This window comes from Crocuta crocuta, unplaced genomic scaffold, assembly GCF_008692635.1.
Source record: "Crocuta crocuta isolate KB4526 unplaced genomic scaffold, BGI_CrCroc_1.0 scaffold465, whole genome shotgun sequence".
NCBI classification, from domain to species: Eukaryota; Metazoa; Chordata; class Mammalia; order Carnivora; family Hyaenidae; genus Crocuta; species Crocuta crocuta.
In genome coordinates this window covers 1,176,616-1,195,653 of record NW_027528912.1, presented here as the reverse complement: position 1 = coordinate 1,195,653, position 19,038 = coordinate 1,176,616, and the positions used below count along the sequence as shown (strand labels likewise).

The 19,038-nt window shown below is 38.0% G+C and overlaps 1 protein-coding gene across 2 annotated transcripts in view; it reads left to right on the top strand.

The window, feature by feature from the left end:
• Window positions 1-208: 208 nt before the first annotated feature.
• Window positions 209-19,038, top strand: part of ST18 (ST18 C2H2C-type zinc finger transcription factor) — a 110,030-nt gene continuing 91,200 nt past the window's right edge. For both annotated transcript variants that reach the window (XM_077757098.1, XM_077757097.1), the window contains exons 1-3: window positions 209-269; window positions 6,923-6,977; window positions 9,397-9,427. In XM_077757098.1, the coding sequence (XP_077613224.1) occupies window positions 6,923-6,977; window positions 9,397-9,427 (86 nt within the window). In that variant the 5' untranslated portion in view covers window positions 209-269. The remainder of the gene's footprint in view (window positions 270-6,922; window positions 6,978-9,396; window positions 9,428-19,038) is intronic.

The window sequence follows — 19,038 nt, the reverse complement described above, 5'->3', positions numbered from 1 at the left end:
CTGATTGATACTATAGTATAAAATTTTTCTTTCCATTTAGAGTCAGAGTCCAACCAAATTACAGGTAAAAGTGTCAATGTATCATCCATTATTCACAACTGATCTTCTATTTCATCTGTCCTATCTGCTATGCGCATCTCCCTTCTTTTCTTTTTTTTCTCAATAGAATGAATTTAAGGATTTCTCACTGAAGTGGACAAACGCATTTGACACTTTGACAGAGCAGGGCAAACCGAGTTGGCATACAAGTTACCTGCAGCAGAAGAGAGGTAAGGCAACATTTTTTTAAATGAAAAAGTAGAATATATTGAAATAAAATGCAGCCAAAGCATTTATATAAAAGCTCTCCTTTATAACAGCACTTTGTGGATTTGCATAGAAAGGAATTGGTTAGTGCTGAATTTAGACCTGGGATTTTTGTCAGAAGGATGATTGCTGTAGTATTTAAAAAATATAAACAGGTGAGGTCCTTTGAGCCTACAAACACGTTCGCATATCGATTGGGGTATGTTATTTGTTCATGTGTGTTTACCTTTAATGAAAAGCTCAGTATTAAAATAGTCTGAAAAGTCCATTTAAATTCATTTGTATAGAAATTAGTTTACTTAAGGATTAAGAATAAACTAGTGAGATATTTTAAAAGCACTGTGGGTGACTTCTAGAGTTAATTCCTACAAACACTGGGTCATAAGAAATTAAGTTGACCTTGGGAAAAACCTATTTAAAATAATTTATCCCTATATGAAGGAGCTTGTCTTCCAACAATTACATATTTGATACACATGTATCCCAATACATCAGCAAGAAAAAACATTTTTAGGCCCTTGTTGGGTATTCCTTACTCTGAGTTATCTTTAAACAGAGCCTATTAAAAACAATACCAAAAAAAGTCTCCTAAAACATAAAGCTGGCGATTGCCCCCTTATGTCACAAAGCTGTGACTCAGAGGCCGTGGTACAGCGACTAATAGAAATCCTTGGCACACGTTGGCTACCTAAGGGAATAATAGAACTATTTGCTGGAGTCGTTTGGCAAAAGGACACAAACATATGGCTTTGGTTTATATTCCTCTTTGCCAGTTGTGCAAAGTTAATGGATGAAGTCTACAATAGCAGCAACAACTCAGAAATGAGAAATGAGACTCCGAGTAGACCAACTTCCTTATAAAGCTCCCCCAGCTTGTCTCAGGCCTAAGATTTCTTTTATTGCAGTGCGTTTCTGAGCAAGTCTGGAAATCCCTGTGAGGATTGCCTCACATAGGGAGAATGTGGTGCCATTGGCTGTCAGAAAGGGCGATTTCTCAGAGAACTGGACTTGATCTGATCGAGGACTAAGTGTGCTGCCTCTTTCGGTGTGGTGTTTGTCAGCATGGGGAGGATTAGGGCAGACAAGAGACGGATCCTAAATCTAAAAAAAGACACGTCATTTGGGGCACCTGGGTGGCTCACTCAGCTGAGCATCTGACTTTGGCTCAAGTTATGATCCCACGGTTCATGGATTTGAGCTCCACATCAGGATCTGTGCTGACAGCTTGGATTTTGTGTCTCCCTCTTTCTCTGCTCCTCCACCACCCTGCTCTCTCTGTCTCTGTCTTTCAAAAATAAACATTAAAAACTAAAAAAAAATTTTATAGGAGACACTTCATTCAATTCTCTACCTTTCTCTACAAAATCAAAGACAATATCATAAGAGACATAGAGGTAGGAACAGAGAGTTGGAATCAGGGATAATCGTGCCCTAATAAAGGATTCAGAAGATTTTCATTTTATTTAGAATAAAGGATTTCGAGAAGGTCATGAAAATTTTAACATGACAGCTTGAATGATATAAAAAAAGTTTTCATTAGTTTACATTTTTTTAAAAAAGTTTTATTACTTTTAATAACCTTCTTGAGTAATTAAGAAATGTATGAAAAGACAACCAGAAAAGTAAAAAGAGGGTCAGAACAGAGACAACAAATACTTGAACATTCCATCCCAATATTCCTCTCAACAAGCAAACTATTCTTTTAGTATCACAATTCACATTCCCTGTCCTTTCCCTGTGTGACAAGGAGATGGCTTTTGCTGCCGTTTTGGGCCAATCCAAACCTGTATTTAAAGGAAAATGATGCCAGAATCAGAAAAAGAAAGGGCACTCAGTGTAAGGTTCTTTGTTCTTCAATCTGGCCAAATTGCATTCTAAGAAACTGGCATCCTCTAGTTTTTCATTTTCTGGGTTTCTCCTTTTCCAACTTCCTGAGTTCCTCTCTGTTATCTTTTTTAAAAACATTGATTTTTGTAAAGGAAGCATCCACCGAGGATAAAAGGCCTCTCATAGAGAGGACCCCAGGACCTCTTCTGGGCAACCACAGAGCTTCCTCTCTCCATTGCCACGTGAGTCCCAGGATTGAAACGACGTCTAACATGAGTCATGTGGCATGAGCTACAAAAATGCATTGCCAGTCCTAAGCTCTGAGGGGGGGATACAATGAAATCTTGTTAAAAGTGAAAATTATTGCAAGTTGAGTATATGTGGAGGACTTCTCAAATTAGCTACCATCAGAGATTATGTGTAAGTAGACAGTATTAAGATTAATTAAATCAGGATGAATGCTCAGAATGTTATGACCACCATGGCTTTTTCTGTTAATATTAAGAAATTCATGACTACTTATAAATGTGTGTGTGTGTGTGTGTGTGTGTGTGTGTGTGTGTATGGAGAGAGAGAGGGAGAGAGAGAGAGAGTCACTGTCTACAGTGCTGTTGAAAGGAAAACTACAGGCAGAGAAGGACAAATATCATATGTTTGCACGTATAGGAGGATTAGGAGGAACTTGACGGAGGAACAAGGGGGAGAAGAAGGGGGCAAATGGTGGGGGAAAGGGAGAGAGGCAAACCATGAGAGACTCTTGAATGCTGACAAAAACTGAGGACTGATGGATGTGGGGAGAGGGGGGATGGGCATGGAGGAGGGCACTTTGGGGATGAGCACTGAGTGTTATGTGGAAACTAATTTGACAATAAACTATTTGTAAAAAAAAATAAAAATAAAAAAAAAAGAAAGGAAAACTAAAACTTCAACATCACCAAGAGATATTTTTTAAGAAGTGATTAAATAGCTACTTGAAAAAAAATGTTATTACCATTATGTTAAAACAGGATTTTGAGGGAACAATAAAATCAAAGGGAAGGAAATCTCCTCACATACCAATACTTTGCTTGTGTGAATGAAAGCCAAATCGAGTTTATGAATTCTGTGTCCTTCTCCTTGAAGCTCTCCTTCCCACAAACTAGCAACTTCAGAATTCCCTTTTCAGCCCAAAGGAAGACTCCAGATCTTCCTGGGTGATGGGGACAGGAGATTTGCTGATTGCCCCTGATGTAAGGGTCAGTAAGAAAAGATGGTCGAATAAAAGTAACTAGGAATTTACTATGTATGCCTGTAGATAAGTTTGTAAGTATATGAGGATGTTAAATGAGAGGTTTCCAAATTTAGTTAAATAGTTAAATTTTATTTTATGGTCACTTCTTCATTATCTATTGACTTATTTCTATTGTTGGTTCTTGTGTGTCCTTCCTACAAGTTTTGCTTTGGCACCTTCTTTATTTCATAAGTGTCTTTCCTTCTTGCCATTTCTCCTTGTATTAACTCCTCTTCTGAGAGAACTGGGAAGTGAACTCTTTTAAAATTTTTCTTCACGGCTTTATTATGAAAACCAAGAAAGAGCCACTTTTTTTCTCCTTTGTATCTAGATATTGTACATAAAATCTTCATACTTGTAAGTTAAATGAGCTTTTCTTAAAGTAGTTTCAGATCAGGAAAAAGAAATGGCAAGGCTTATCTTGAATATTTTATATCTACTGAGAAGTAGATTGTCAGAACCAAGAGGAATGTGTTGTAGGAATCTCAGAAAATATCTTGTTCCCCTCCATAAACAATAAATGAGATAGACAAAGGTTCCGAGAAACCTCAAGAAGAACAGCTTTTAAGAAAAATCAGATCTCATGTTTTGAGAAAGGAACTGATTCATTAAGTGTTGCCAAATTCATTGGAGACTTGTCAATAGCATTTGGGACTTAAGCAGTAAAAATGATCAAGTCTGCTCTTCCAACAACAACAACAACAACAACACAAAAATGTTCCCAGAGAGAAGTGTAGTTTCCCAGATTGTAGCACGAGTTAGTTAGGTCAATCTCCTGAATCACACCATCACTGTGGCCCTTCACTATAGCTCTGGGAAAACTTTGAGAGATGGGAATTCCACCCTGGTCCCAACGCATGCACTGAGACAGGAATCTCTTCCTACCTTTAATGAGCCATTCCAAGAAGGAGGTACACAATGAATATGAGGTTTGATTTTACTAAAATTAAGTCTGCTAATTGGGGATGTATTAAAATCCATGAGAATATTCCATATAAAGAATACTTAGAAATTTCCACTCCCATATATAAGGTTTTAGAAAACAAAGACTTACCTTCAGATTGAGATCTGTCAGGAGAGTGCACCACCCCATGAATGTTAAAACCTTCCATCCCTAAAAAGAAAGGACATTGCTGTAGGTTTCTGATGTTCTTATTCCCCAACAAGCTATCAGACATGACTAGACACGCAACTTAGTAACTTTTATTGTTCTTCAGCTGTGAAGTGGAGAAAGATGGTAAAATAGATGGAGTATATATTATGGCCTTGATCCATTTCACTCCTACAACTTGGCCCCCAAGTTAAATCTGAAAACTTAGCTTTATAAATGAGTTACCAGTCTTTAAAATGTTTACACAGGATGTATACGCCACACCATCAAGAGGACAGTCATGCCACAAAACACAATTATGAGGCTAGCATTCCGAACATAATCGAGCACAGGTCCATGAATATTTATGCATTCCTTCCAATGACTTTAATGGGGAGGTGGCTGCATGGAGTGGTTGCACACCAGTCAGGTCCAAGGGAATAGCTGAATTGCATAATGGAAGTAGTCTTAAAGCTCTTATAAAGAGGGTTACACTGAAGTAGGTTTTTGAAACGTCTACACTTACCTGCCGGCACTCTTTGCAACCTGTATTTCAGTTTTGATAAAGAAACTCATGAAGTTCAATCTTTACTTGCCTTCTTGCGGGAGATTTGTCAGAGCGGCTGGGGAATGCTCATAGCACCTGTGTGGCAGGGTAATGTTAGAATTATGTTGAGTCACCTACCAGAGTAGCTTCCTCAGAAATAGTTGGTGGTTTTCATCATTTGAACTCTCCTTGCTACTGATCTCTTGTAATCAAGTTGCCTGTGTAGCCCATGGAGGGGAGTTTGCATGAGTTGAGCCAATTTATATGCAACAGAGATACTCGTGGAGGAGAGGATTTCACAACACCACGTTCACCATCCTGAGTAAACCAAGCCATTTTAATCCCAGGCAGTGTCACATCTGTCATAAATTCGTGTGGTTTTTAAAAGAAGGGAAACCTACAGGAAAAAAAATCACCTCTGTTTTATTGTTGTGTCCTCTTTATTCTGTAGTTTTTAAATATTCATAACAACCGTTTTATTTAGACAAAAGCACCTGCTGCTCGGCAAAAGCACTGGACACTTCCTGTTTGCTAATTTAAAACACAGTTCAGTGATTGGTGTGGTGTTTATTATGAAATGATGACAAAAGAGTGCTGGTGGTTTTAATAGTTTTAGCTTACGAGGGCTGTCGTTAATTTTGTCTGTAGTGTTGCAGGTGAAAAAATGCACATGGATAAATAGTCTATATTGGTTTAACTGAACATAATATATAGTGTGTTCTGGAGTTGTTTGTCTCAATAGACTATAGTAATCAAAAGTAATGAACCTATTATGTGCAGGACCTTGGAGAGCATCGAATGGCAGTAAAAGTGTGGCACATAAAAGGTTTATTAAAGGAAATTAAAGTCCATCATTGCCACACCTGCTCCCCTATTATAAGTCTATAGCAGGTCAGTGCCTTCAATCACAACTCAGCCTCAGAGAGCAGAGATGCGTCCCCCATTACTATTGCAGTCACACGGCATCCACGCTAGTGTCAGGATTTAAGGATGGGTGCCACGGAGAGTGCCTTCTGCCTGCCTCTCATTTTCAACCAGCAAAACAACTTCTTTGCATTTAAGAATTCCTTCTGACAGTGTGCAGAGGTGAATTAAGCCAGAGATGATTGGAAGGATCTAGTGAAACGGATGGAAGTAGTCGTGTCTGACTATATCTATCTCCAGAGGGACAAAAACAACAGGCTTTTTAAAGTCTTTCCATCCTTTTGGTAGCTTATTTGATGGCATTTAAAATATTTACCGGTGATGCTTTAGGGAGTTTGATGCTGACACACACGGATCTCATATTTCACTTTCCACATAGATTTGCACGATTATAACCAATATTTATTCTGGAATTCTGGGAGTCAATGTATATCATTTGATGATTAACGTTTCCAGTGGTAATTTGAAATGCCAGTATTTCAGGGGTTTGCTTTCATGTTGCTTTTTTACATGGGGGATTATTTTTACTGAATTAGAAAGAGGTATTTATCAGAAAGGGTTTAGAAATGCAAAGGAATCAGGTTTTAGTAAATACACCTGAAACCTTTTGGTTTGGCATTTGAGGTTTCGTCTCCCTTAAAACGACTATTAATCAGACAATCCTTTTTTTTCCATCTCTGTGATGCCAGAAGTGTTTGAATTGCTAGCAAACACTTATGGACAAGGACATCTGCCCTCTGTCACTGTTCCCTCTGCCTTCAGCATCGATAAAAGTATTTCCAAAACTCATGGGCTGCAAGAGCAGTCACAGCACTATACCTGCTGAGGCAGAGTGCTAATCAGGAGCATGGAAGGCTGTTTTGTGTTTCATAATGACCTTCAGAACTTGTAAGGACATGTTTTCGTATTTTGGTCAATGTCAAAGGAATGACCTCAGGACTTTGTGTTCATGCTACAGATGGAGGCAGAGGCTGAAGATAAAACTCTGCGTACCCGCTCTAAAGGAACCAAGGGTGAGTTAGTAAGCAAGTTCTCTGACGCCGTGCCCACCACACCATGAAATATGGGAGTTCCAACGCTCAATCCCTAATGTGTAGTCAGAATGATTACAACTTCCTCCGGGCTTCTTCTTTTTTTTTTAAATCAAGCTAGGACGCTGGATCATGGCATTGAGAGCCAAATATTATGAACCAGGAGCTGAAGGACTCAGAAAAGTCCCAATGATGTGTGATGCTGATTTTTAGAAAATGCAATCATGAGTAGATTTAAACATCAGGCAAAACAGAGGGGTCAGCAAGGAAAGAATGCTACACAAAGACCTCCAAATGATTGAAGTGACCTTTCACGGGCAAAGGAAAACACAGAATTGTTAGTTTACTGCCAAAGCAGGTTTTAATTTTTATGTTACCTGGTTTAGTGGCTCCCAATCTAAACTTAGTTCAAGTAAAATGATGATGTTTGTCTTTTGCCTGTCCCTGCTGGGAATATCCGGCAGCTCAGCAAAGTAATGTCTGAAAGGTTTAACTTGCCGGTTACCCTTCTCTTTCTGTAACCAACAGATGGTAATGTAATATTGAAATATAAACAGGCCCTTGATGATCTAAACATCTGGAAAACAGGATTGACTGGCAATAATACCCCTTAAGGAAAATAACTTTTATTATAATTAGCTATATTTTTGTGACCCTTAATTCTAAATGGAAAACTGTAGCTTCACCATTGCCTCTGAAAACAGTCTGGAGAGCCATTCCTTATCCGACTCTTTCCCCAGTCGGCTTCGGTAAGGAAGACCTGACTCAGGAAACAATCACGCAATTGTCCGAAAGGGTTTGAGATTTACAGTCAAAAGTCACTAATCAAATGGAATGCTTTCTGTAGTGATGTTTATATTTGTAGTCAAGGTAAATAATTCCTGTTTGACTTAAAGTCCAGAATCCTCCCCCCGATCAATTTCTTCCTTCCTTCCTTCCTTCCTTCCTTCCTTTCCTTCTTTCCTTCCTTCCTTCCTTCCTTCCTTCCTTCCTTCTTTCTTTCTTTCTTAATTTCTTTTTTTGAGAGAGACAGTGAGAACAGAGGAGAGGCAGAGAGAGAGACAGAGGTAAAGAGCGAGCATCCCAAGCAGGCTCTGCACTGTCAGCACAGTCTGATGTAGAGCTCAAAGTCACAAACTGTGAGATCATGACCTGAGACGAAATTGAGTCGGAAACTTAACTGACTGAGGCACACAGGCACCCCTGGAGCCCCCAAATCTTTAATGAATTCCAGAATGATATATCTTTTTAGTTCAGATGTCACCATGGTTATCATCAGCTATGATAACCAAAATGTAGAAGAATGCGACACAGGATGCACGAGCTTTTTCTACCCAAACAGAAGTTTCATAAAACGTTTGTGTCCAATTGTACTTTAAGTTACTTTTAAAGTTACTATATTATATATCCTAATATTTAGAATGCAGTAATTCTAAACGTTGCATTTGTATGCAGCAAACTTCTCAACAGAATACAAGTTTAGAAAAAAAAAAGATTTGTATTGTTATTTAGGATAAGCTCACATCTGTCATAAATACTGGCATTCTTGAGACAGTACTGGGATTATGTGAGTTGCATGTTGTGACTCCTAAAAGCACACTATTCTAGCATACTTTTAAAATGTGGGTCTTTTAATTTGCAATTCTTTTTGTACTTTGAATCCTTTTGGCACATAACATCCACCCTTAAACGGAGCCAAAATGTTCCTCTAGAAATGAAACAAATGTTTCTTGTGCAGCACGAGTAATCATTAAAACCACCTGTTGTCTTTCTCAATATGCTGCTTACCCTTGTGTGGGCAGGTATCTATAAACATGAACTTCCTTCGTTCCCATCATTTGTCAGAAAAAATCAAAGCTCTTTTTTCCTACAAGATTCTTATTTTTAAACCATTATTGATATTAACGCAGCTGAAGCGAATCTTCCTGTTTGCATCCCAGTGAAATTTATGGAATATAACCTTGGGACACATTTAGTAAAACTTTTCCAGTTTTATGTAAATACTCGTTTAACGTCAATAAAAACGTAAGTTTAGGATCCTTTTGAAAAACTTCATATAAACCATAAAATTGATATAAAAAATAATTCGAGTCCTTCAAATTCCTGTAAGTGTTTAGTGAATCTTTAAAGACGGGCATTTGGAAAACCCGATCCATGACTGCGAGGTTCCAGGGTCACCTAAGGCACTAACGCCAGATTCATCTGTTCTGGGCCATATTCATCCATCTACTGGTTTCCAAAGCACCAGAACCAGAAAAGATCAATTTACCTAACGGGAAATTAAGCAGGGTCTGTATAAACCATTTATTGGTTATTATCTCTGGGTGAGTGAAGTTTTCAAAATTGTACCATTTTCAAAATTATAAACTGATTTTCTCTTTTTTTTTCTTTTTGTCCACAGTGCCAATAGATTCTCTAATTCAGGAGCTTAGGTAAGATTTGTCCCATGTTACTTTTTCTAATATCGATGGGCTTTGATTATCAGAACATTTTGTACTTTTCAAACCTAAGAGTCCCTGTTTAACTATGAGGAATGGGGCAACGGGCTTCTTTGTTTGTACCCCAGAGAAGAGAGGGGAAAACCACCAAAAATTGGTTCAGAACCATTAGGGCTAATAGTTTGATAACAAAACACAGCAACATTTTGCTGTCATGTAGTTTCCCCACTTTTCTCTGTGGAGTACTTGCCTTTTCTGTGTCCATATCTCACATGTGGCCTGTGTGTGCCCTGGTGGTAAAGAACTGAGCTGTCACCTGAAAATCTGATCAACAGATGACCCACATGCTAAGTTCCCCCGTGTCTGTTTTAAATAATTAGATACTTTTATAATAATTTTTAAAATGTAGACATTGGACAATAAAGGTTTGTGGGTGTGTCTGTGCATTCCCACCTTACATGCTTGTGAGTGCACCCCAGGTAATATCGTGAAAAGTCTACTGTAATAGGCTTTGCAAAATAAACTCCAATTAGAATTTTTTTTTTTTTTTTGCAGAGTCTCTGTCAAGGTATAGTTTATGAAAAAGTACATTTTAAAAAGAAACATGCTGACAAAACATATTTTGTACTGATTTTTTTTTTTTTAGAAAAACTGTGTTAGGGGCAAGTTGAGTCCTTTGTCCCTTGTCTAGATTTGCTGTTGCAAACCCAGAAAGTCTCCTACCTTCACTCTAATCCAGCTTTCTGAAATCAACAATGGTCTAAAAGGCATTCCTCAGGAAAACATTTGAAATCCGTTCCTTACATGGTTATTTTTCCAGGCAACTGTGTTCTGTGATTTCCTGAAGCAAGGGCTCTCTTAACTGCTTCCACATTTCCTAGGATTCATTCTCTCACAGTTTGGGTCCACTTATTTCGTGGGTACACGTATCTATCAGAGTTGTTAGATATTCATGCTGATGCCCTTCTCTGTGGAAGTTTGTTCGTAGGGAATCGTCTATGAGAAGTTTATATTTGAAATTACTTGAGCAGAATGTATAGCACACCTACACGTTAGGACGGGATTAAATGAATGAATTGTCTGACTCGCTTAAATTCTTGCTTTTTAAGACTGCTGTCATGTCAAATTCCTACCTGTTTGGAGACTTTATGTTCCCTATACAACAATCGAAGGAAGTTTAAAATGATCAAGAGGCCACAGCGCATGAGATGTTTGCCATTCCAGGCAGTGGTTTTTTAGTGGTGCATTGCTGGAACCAGGCACCTGTGAACTCATGGTCTTTCCCCTTGTCGAAGTAACTGCATCTCCCGTCAGTCCTTTTAGGGAACGAAACCAACCTTGGAGGGAAGAGGGCCTTTTGAGTGATGTGTCTTGAAAAATCACTTGAAAAAGAAAAAAAGAATTTTGAAGGAACAAATAAGTGTGTGCTTTGGCTTAAGGAGAAATCTATAATTCATAGAGAAAAAAGAAGGAATTGGCAGAGAGTAGCAACTTGCGGGGTAAAATGTTTAATATAACCTTTCTAGAGCAATAGAGATTACTATTTAAACACATTATTAGCTTTCATAATTATAATAAAATTCAAGGGCCCGGGTGCCTCAAATATTTCAGCATCTGACTCTTAATCTCAGCTCAAGTCTTGATCTCAGGGTTGTGGGTTCAAGCCCCACATTGAGCTCCACACTGAGCATGAAGCCTACTTAAAATAATAATAATAATTATTATTATAACTAAACTAATATATATTGAGCTCTTGTGTGCCAGACACTTGAGCATTCTTGGTTACGTTATTATCTCATTTAATCCTCACAATAACCGTTTAAGGTAGGAACAATGATATTTCCAATTTTTAGATGAAGAAAGTGAAAATAGTTTTTGTAACTGGGTCAAGATTATACAGCTAGTAAGTAATTGAGACTTCTGACTCAGGCCAGCTTCTCAACCATCAGGCTATGTTTTCTCCCATACACAATGAATATCAACCATCTAGAAAATAAATCAAAAAGACATGGTTTGTTGTTCATCATCCTAGCAGGTAGATTTTTGAAATTCTATATTTTAACCCTTATGGTTTATTTTTCAACAACTTAGTTTTCTGAAATTCAAGCAAAGAAGGCATTTGGATTCAAAGTAAACATGTTTCCTATTTTCCTAATTCTCTACAAATGATTTTTTGTCAGATATTCAATTTTTACCTAACTTGTCATTAGGCTAACTGAGAAACCTGATGATGATTACTGGGGAAATTCATAAACAAAACTAAGTCACCTATTTTTCTTTGATAAGAGCCAGTTTATGAAAATTACTAACTGATTGTTGTTTAATGTTATAAGTATTAATTTTCAACAGAATATTCATGCTTAGGCCAAATACGTACCAAATTGCTTCTTAAATGGCTTTAAACTGACCCAAGTATAGACTTGAAATATTATTCTATATAAATCTTGGGGAAATATTCTGATTTATATGGAAGGTTACGTTTTTAGTGTCTTTAAAATTTTTGTATACAACTTTATCCGTTTGCTTCAACTTCTCCTCCAACTTATTCTGCAGATTTTTTTGTGCTCCAGAATCCAGAGTTTTGCACACCTGAATTCTGAGTATCTTAGGAAATGGGGCACATTTTGCTCAGTGTAAAAGTTATGGCTATTTTCTAGGGAACATTGGCAACTTTATTTAGTTCTTCTTTTCAGAATGCATTGGACATGTTATTGCTTCTAGAGCTACTACTTACAAAGATACTAATACAAATGAAGCTAATTTAAATATACTATATATTGTTCATGACACTAATAAAAATTGATAGTGACATTCTCATCTTCTTATTATATTCTATGTCAGGTACGATCATCACCATTAAAAAAGCAATTTATAACCCCAGGCCCACCTTTAATCACATTCTTTATTAGCATTTCCAGGCTTTCCTCCAGTGCAATTCAGGTTACAGGTGGTGTTGAGAAGGGGCTCTCAGGTCTTTCTAAATCATGACCATTGTATTATCTCTGCTTTTCTTTTATTACTATTATCCTTAATCTGACCCGAATGCTATTGCATCTACTAATATTGGTAATTGTCTCATGCATTGGCAAAGCATTTTACACCAATCCGGCCCTTTCCTTTAATTAGGAAAATATATTCTAGCCTCTGAAATGGCTTTCCTATGTGACTACTTAGAGACACAAATGCGTTCAAGACTCTTAAGTGTGTTAGAGTCAAATCCCACTGTCCTTTCGTGATCTTATTGCCGCTTACCAATTTGTTGGCTAAAGTTTTGTAATAAAAATTTCAATTCAGTTGTCTCTTTTTACTTTTTTTCTTTTGTATAATTTGTGTAATAACCATATCATTTGGTACTTTCTTATAAGTTTTAAAATGTTGTCTTTTTTTTAAGTTTTATTTATTTAATTTGAGAGAGAGAACGCACTCATGAGAGAGAGATGAGTGGGGGGAGGGGCAGGGAGAGAGGAAGAGGCAAATCCCAAGCAAGCTCCTTGCTCCCATCAACATGGGATCATGACCTGAGCCTAAATCAAGAGTCGGATGCTTAACTGACTGAGCCATCCAGGCACCCCTAAAATGTTAAGTATTTTATAAGCTCTATAATCAATAGGCTATAGATTTAATCACAACATTTAATCAGCATGTGAAAAAATTTGTGATTTAGATGGCTTTCTCTTTTTTCTTCTTATTTCATTCACCATAGTCTTTATATCAGTGAAACATTTTACTTAATACTTAATAGCTTTTCCAATTGAGGGGATGGATAAAGTTTCTTTTAATAAATACGATTTTATTGCTACTACTTGTTGCCCAGAGATTTCTGGAGATGACAACTAAAGGAAGTAAAATGGACATAATCTGATTTCTAGAATTTAGTGTCTTATAAACCGATCATCCAAGTTAAAGGAAATAAGTAGCTGTAATCACAAGGTTGGAGAAAAGAAGAAAGAAAGCCTCTTCTTTCTTTTCATTGCTATGATTTCCAAATGCAGGGCTCAGTTCATGTTTTGGGTATATAATAACATATCTACTACACTCATGTCAGCTCTATGTCTTTCTAAATATTGTTGCCAAGCCTGTAAATTAGAATCCAGGAACCTGATACCTTAAAGAAAACTCATTTTCTTATAGACTTCTCTGAGGACAAATGAGAGAGATAATCAAGGCAGATGATGATAAGAATTGGATATAGAAGAGAAGTGTCCATCTGGGGGTGCCTGAGACATCCCTGTTCATTTGCCCACCCTCCACCTTTCTGGTCCTCACCTCTGCGTGATGGGTAGGCTCTTGTTGGACATACGATATGGAAGCATACGATGAGTTAACCATTCCGGAGAGAGAATTTTGTTTGCTCTATGGTGTCTGCTAGGGTAAGAGAGTGTCTTAAAATAGATTAGAGTGTCTTTCAATAAGAATGAAATTTTTAAAAGAGTTTGTTATTTAACAAGAAAATCCCATTAACCATAATTCTATCATATATTTATGTACTTACATAGCCTTTAATAGCATTTAGCACTGAACCTGTTATTGAGTGGGCCTTCAATAGGTGCCTATTGAGTGAATTGTTGAAATAACACACGGTGTCTAATTGGATCCATACGAGCAGCCGGGGGGTAGTCAGGACAAATGACATGAGCCACATTTAACTCACCAGCTGAGCAGGGGAAGTTAAGTGATTTATACAAGGTGTTTGAGTGATAAGTGACTGAAGTAGATGTAGAACTTATGTCTTGTTTGTGGTGCAGGGGACATCCCACATGTCCCCAAACCCACTGCAGCCAGTGTCTTATTTTCCATTACTGCAAGCCCTCATAGCCCCCCTCACCCCATTTTATTTGACTTTTTAGAGCACTTTTAGGTTCACACAATAACCAAGTGGAAGGTGGAAGGTCCAGGGACTTCCCATAGACCCCGGTGCCCCGACACACACAGGCTCCAGCGGTATCAACGTCCCCCACCAGAGCGGTTCATTTGTTACAGCTGATGAAACTACGTTTACATTAACACACCAGCCTTCCATGTCATCATGAAGGAAATAATTATGTGAACTTTATCAATAAATTAATAAAGCAGGTTGAAATCTATCTGCTAACTGACCCCAGCACATTTTCTTTATTCACCACAGTGCCAGTTATAAAGAGGCCAGTGATGTTTCTTTCCCAATTTTTTCCATGAACTGATTATGCGATTTTAAGTCTATGTTAAGGTATCAGGAGATGATACAAATATCTCCTCTATTGCCAAATGCTACCTCCCAAATGCTACCTTGGGCCTTGTCCTTTGGAGACTGATTTTACTTTATTTTATTTTATTTATTTTATTTTATTAAATATTTATTTTGGGGAGAGTGTGGGTGGGGGGGGCACAGGTAGAGAGAGGGGAACAGAGGATCCAAAGCAGGCTCTGCAATGACAGGCTGACAGCAGTGAGCCTGATGTGGAGCTCAAACTCAGGACCTGATCTGAAGTCAGACACCCAACAGACTGAGCCACCCAGGTGCCCCTCAGAGACTGATTTTATAGTATAGGAGGTGTGTGTCACCTACCATCCACCTGACACTGACGACAGGCATTTAGAAATGGGCCAAGGATGGGGTCCTGTCCCTTCATAGCACATTGAACTTAGAGACTAAATGACTGTGTGTGTTCTAGTTGGCACACACCATTTCTATGTCTATATCTATTTCAATAGTATATAGTATACATAAAATTATGATTACACGGGAAGGGGCAACATAATTGTATATATTCTTTTTTAAGCTATAATTTCTGCATTTTAGAAAAATGCCATAGAGCTTGTAAGTAAATATCCAGAGTGAAGTTTCTCATAAAAAAAATAAGAACAAGAAAATGTGCTTTCTTTTTACCTTTTATTTTTACATTCAAAGATTATCACAAGAATAATATTGGAGCAACCAAGCTACAGGCTCACATTTGATCCCAATGTTGGAAGCGATATCACTGGTCTATGTCAACCAATGGCTTTAAAGAGTCTAAGGCACTAACCTCTCTAGAAATCAGACATTCTCTAAAACTGTGACAAAACGCTGCCACTGTGGACCGCCCGTGAAGATTTACCTCCCTGTGGCTTTCAGATTTGTGGAGCTCACCCACAGAGATAATTTTTTCCAGCCATTTAGCTTTTTTTGTGTGTAACATAAATCTTTTTACACAGCAGTATTTGCCACTCTGGACTGAGGAATGAATGTTTCCTCTGCTAGTTCATTCCACACGCGCCCCCCACCCCCCCCACATTGGTGTAGTGCTGGGCATTGCAGGAGAGAGAAAATTAATGGCGTCAGTGTCATAACCCCAGGGAGTGATAATGTCACTGTGGGTGATGTGGGCAAAGTGTGACAGGTGTGGAGAGGAAGAGATCACTTCCAACTTGGGGATCAAATGTGACCCTGGAGCCTGGCTGCTCAGAGTGTCACATGGCTGGCATACCCTGGGAATTTACTGGAAATGCACTCTCAGGCCCATCCCAGATACACTAACGCTGCATCTTAACCGATCTCTAACCTATTAACATGCATACTAACGTTCGAGAAGCACTTGCTTAGACTTCCTACTGACTTGGAATAGCTCTTCTGTCTATTGCTAATTTTCAACCATGTGGGCCAGCAGGAAAGTCAAATGTTTGGGCCTCTCTAGGATTTTTCTTAGTTTGTGGATTCTTGGGTTGATGTTCATGATTGTTTGCTATACAGAAGGTTCCTTAGCCAAGAGGCAGCAAGCCTTGACCTTTGAACACTTCTCCAAGGTCATCATGTGCTAGCCACTGATAGATCCCCCAGACCTAGGGCTTCAATTAACACATTGTTTGCATTTATATTTGATGAAAAGTCACAGAGTACTGAACCATTTTCATGGTAGTGTTGCAAAAGGTACAAGCCTTGGTCTCCTGTGAGTCTTTGTTTTGACCTCTTGGAAGTGTTTGAAATCAACCAAGTCTTCCTTAAGTATTTTCCACAGATCATTAGAAAGAGAAAATATGTAAGGACATGTTTTGAACAGCATTTGGTATGCCTCCATGGACGACTTCATAGTCATCCAGAGTTTGCTTTCAGAGTATTTAATAATTACATCTCAAAGTCCAAAATCTCTGTCAACTTCCACATGTCACATGACTGCCTTGCCACTTTGACATATTGGTGACTAATATGCGGACGTTCCTTCTAACTTAGGCACTTCCAGTTTCCTTGTTCCCCTTGGTCTCCATCTTCTCACCCAAATGCGCTTTTTTTTTTTTTAATTTACATTCAAGTTAGTTAACATATAGTGTAATAATGATTTCAGGAATAGAATTTAGTGATTCATTACTTACGTATAACACCCAGTGCTCATCCCAACAAAAGCCCTCCTTAATACCTGTTGCCCATTTAGCCATCCCCCCTCCAAAAATCCCTCCAGGAACCCTCAGTTCGTTCTCTGTAATTTAAGAGTCTCTTATGGTTTGTATCCCTCTGGTTTTATATTATTTTTGCTTCCCTTATCTTATGTTCATTTGTTCTGTATCTTAAATTCCACATATGAGTGAAGTCATATGTCTTTCTCTGACTGACATAATACACTCTACCTCCATCTACACTGTTGCAAATGGCAAGGTTTTATTCTTTTGATCGCCAAGTACTATTCCATTGTGTGTGTGTGTGTAGATATATATATATCCCACCTCTTTTTTATTCATCAGCCAATGGATATTTGTCACCCTGATATGCTCTTGAGCACCTCGAACACAACACAGATTATTTAACACTATTGCTTATTCCAGCTCAATCCTACTTGAAGGAAGGCATTGACTTTAATCTTCAGGCAAAACATTCCATGTCTTGCTGTTACCTTTTAGGTAAACTATACCCATTTGGAGTCCCATTTCAATTGCATTATATGTTTGCAAAAATACTGTTTCTGACATCTTGCAATATCTTTCCTGCATAAAGTGTGAACTGAAATAAGTATGTCCCATGGCGTTGACAGATCAGCTCCCACAACCAAAACATAGTGTGCTTGAGTTTTCAGCATTTCCTCACCGTGGGTGACTTCTCATATCACAAATGCAAACCCCCACTTAGGATGTGACCAGTTCACGTGGTAAAAAGAACAGTGGATTAACAGCAGCCCCAGGTTCTGGGGGTTCAGACAGTGGTTAGTGTGTGAGTCTGGAGAGGTGTTCAAATATCAAGTCTTGCTGCTTCTTGGCTCAGGAAACTTATGTAAAGCATTTTTAGTCCTGGCCTCTGAATTCACCTGACTTCTCTCCATCCCCATCCTAAAGTATAGCTACATTTTAATGCTTGCTTTATTCAGACCTATCTTCTAAGTTCATCTTTGCCTTTGAACCTCTCCTTGGCTACCTTTCACCTGTTTTTGTTTTCCTAGCATGATCTTTCTCCTGGTTTATTTTCTCTTTTTGAAAGAGAAAGCATTTTTTTTCTAATCACCTTCATTTTCACATTTTGTTCTTCTAACCTCACCACCATACTGTTTCCTACAAGAAACCCCATGCCTAAAGCTATTGCTTATTCTTCTTTTTATAAAATGCTCTTTCCATCTCAACTCTGTTATAATCTATTCCTGACAAAATTCTTTCCTTCCTCTTCTCCCATGTGGGATTCATACTCATCCTTTAAAGCAAATGATTAATGTCATCTCCTCCATGAACTGTCCCCATGACCTACCAGACTGACTAATAATTTTTCCATTGTTCTCAAAGTACTCAAAGTACTTCTTTTCTTGTCTGAGTTAAAGCACTTCTTACATTGAATCACAGCTATTTTATTATTCACTCATCCATCTGTCCACACATTCAAAAGAAAGCAGATCTCCTGCCTTCAAGTTTATAGTTTGGGGAAAAAAACCAATGAAAAACTAAAAAATTTTATGAGTCACATATAATTTTGCCTCAATACATTTTCATTTGGTCAACTTTTTAAGAAGGAAGAATCTATTTCAGTCACTATTATATCCCTAGTACATGATGTTACTAAAAAATATTTTATTTTACATTGACTATCAATGTTTGTTTTTAGAATAAGTAATGCAGTTAGTAACTCATCGTAAAGGAATTCCTATGTAATGTCAACTCTCTAACTATTTTTATATAGTGCCCACAACTTCTTTGGTTCCAAATTCTTAGATTCTTTCCTTCATTCTGTCCCTTTAAGGTCAAGACTGTTTAGCCAGCCAAACTCTCACTGGCTCCTTAACTACAAACCAGCTTCCTCTAGCTGGCTTCTAATTCATTTCTAAGTCATATTTCTACTGTCAGTAAGTGTCTTCCTCTACAAATATATTTTATTAACATGTCAGACAGAAAAGGGAGATGCTTTTAATTCTGTTAACTTCTCCTTTGGTCTCCTTTGGTCATTTTCAGTCAGGAATAGAAATCAGAACTGGAATAAAAATTCATATTTCTGTATTTGTGTGAAGGATCAGCCTTCACACAATGATGAGTCTTTGGACAGCAGTGGCCTCAAGCTACAAGGTCAGAAATAAAGCTGCCGCTGGTCATGTGATCACTTAGGAGAAATCCAAGGCTGGGGCACCAGGTACAGAACAGTGTCCACAAAGAATGAAATGAGCATGGGGTTTTGGAAAGATCCT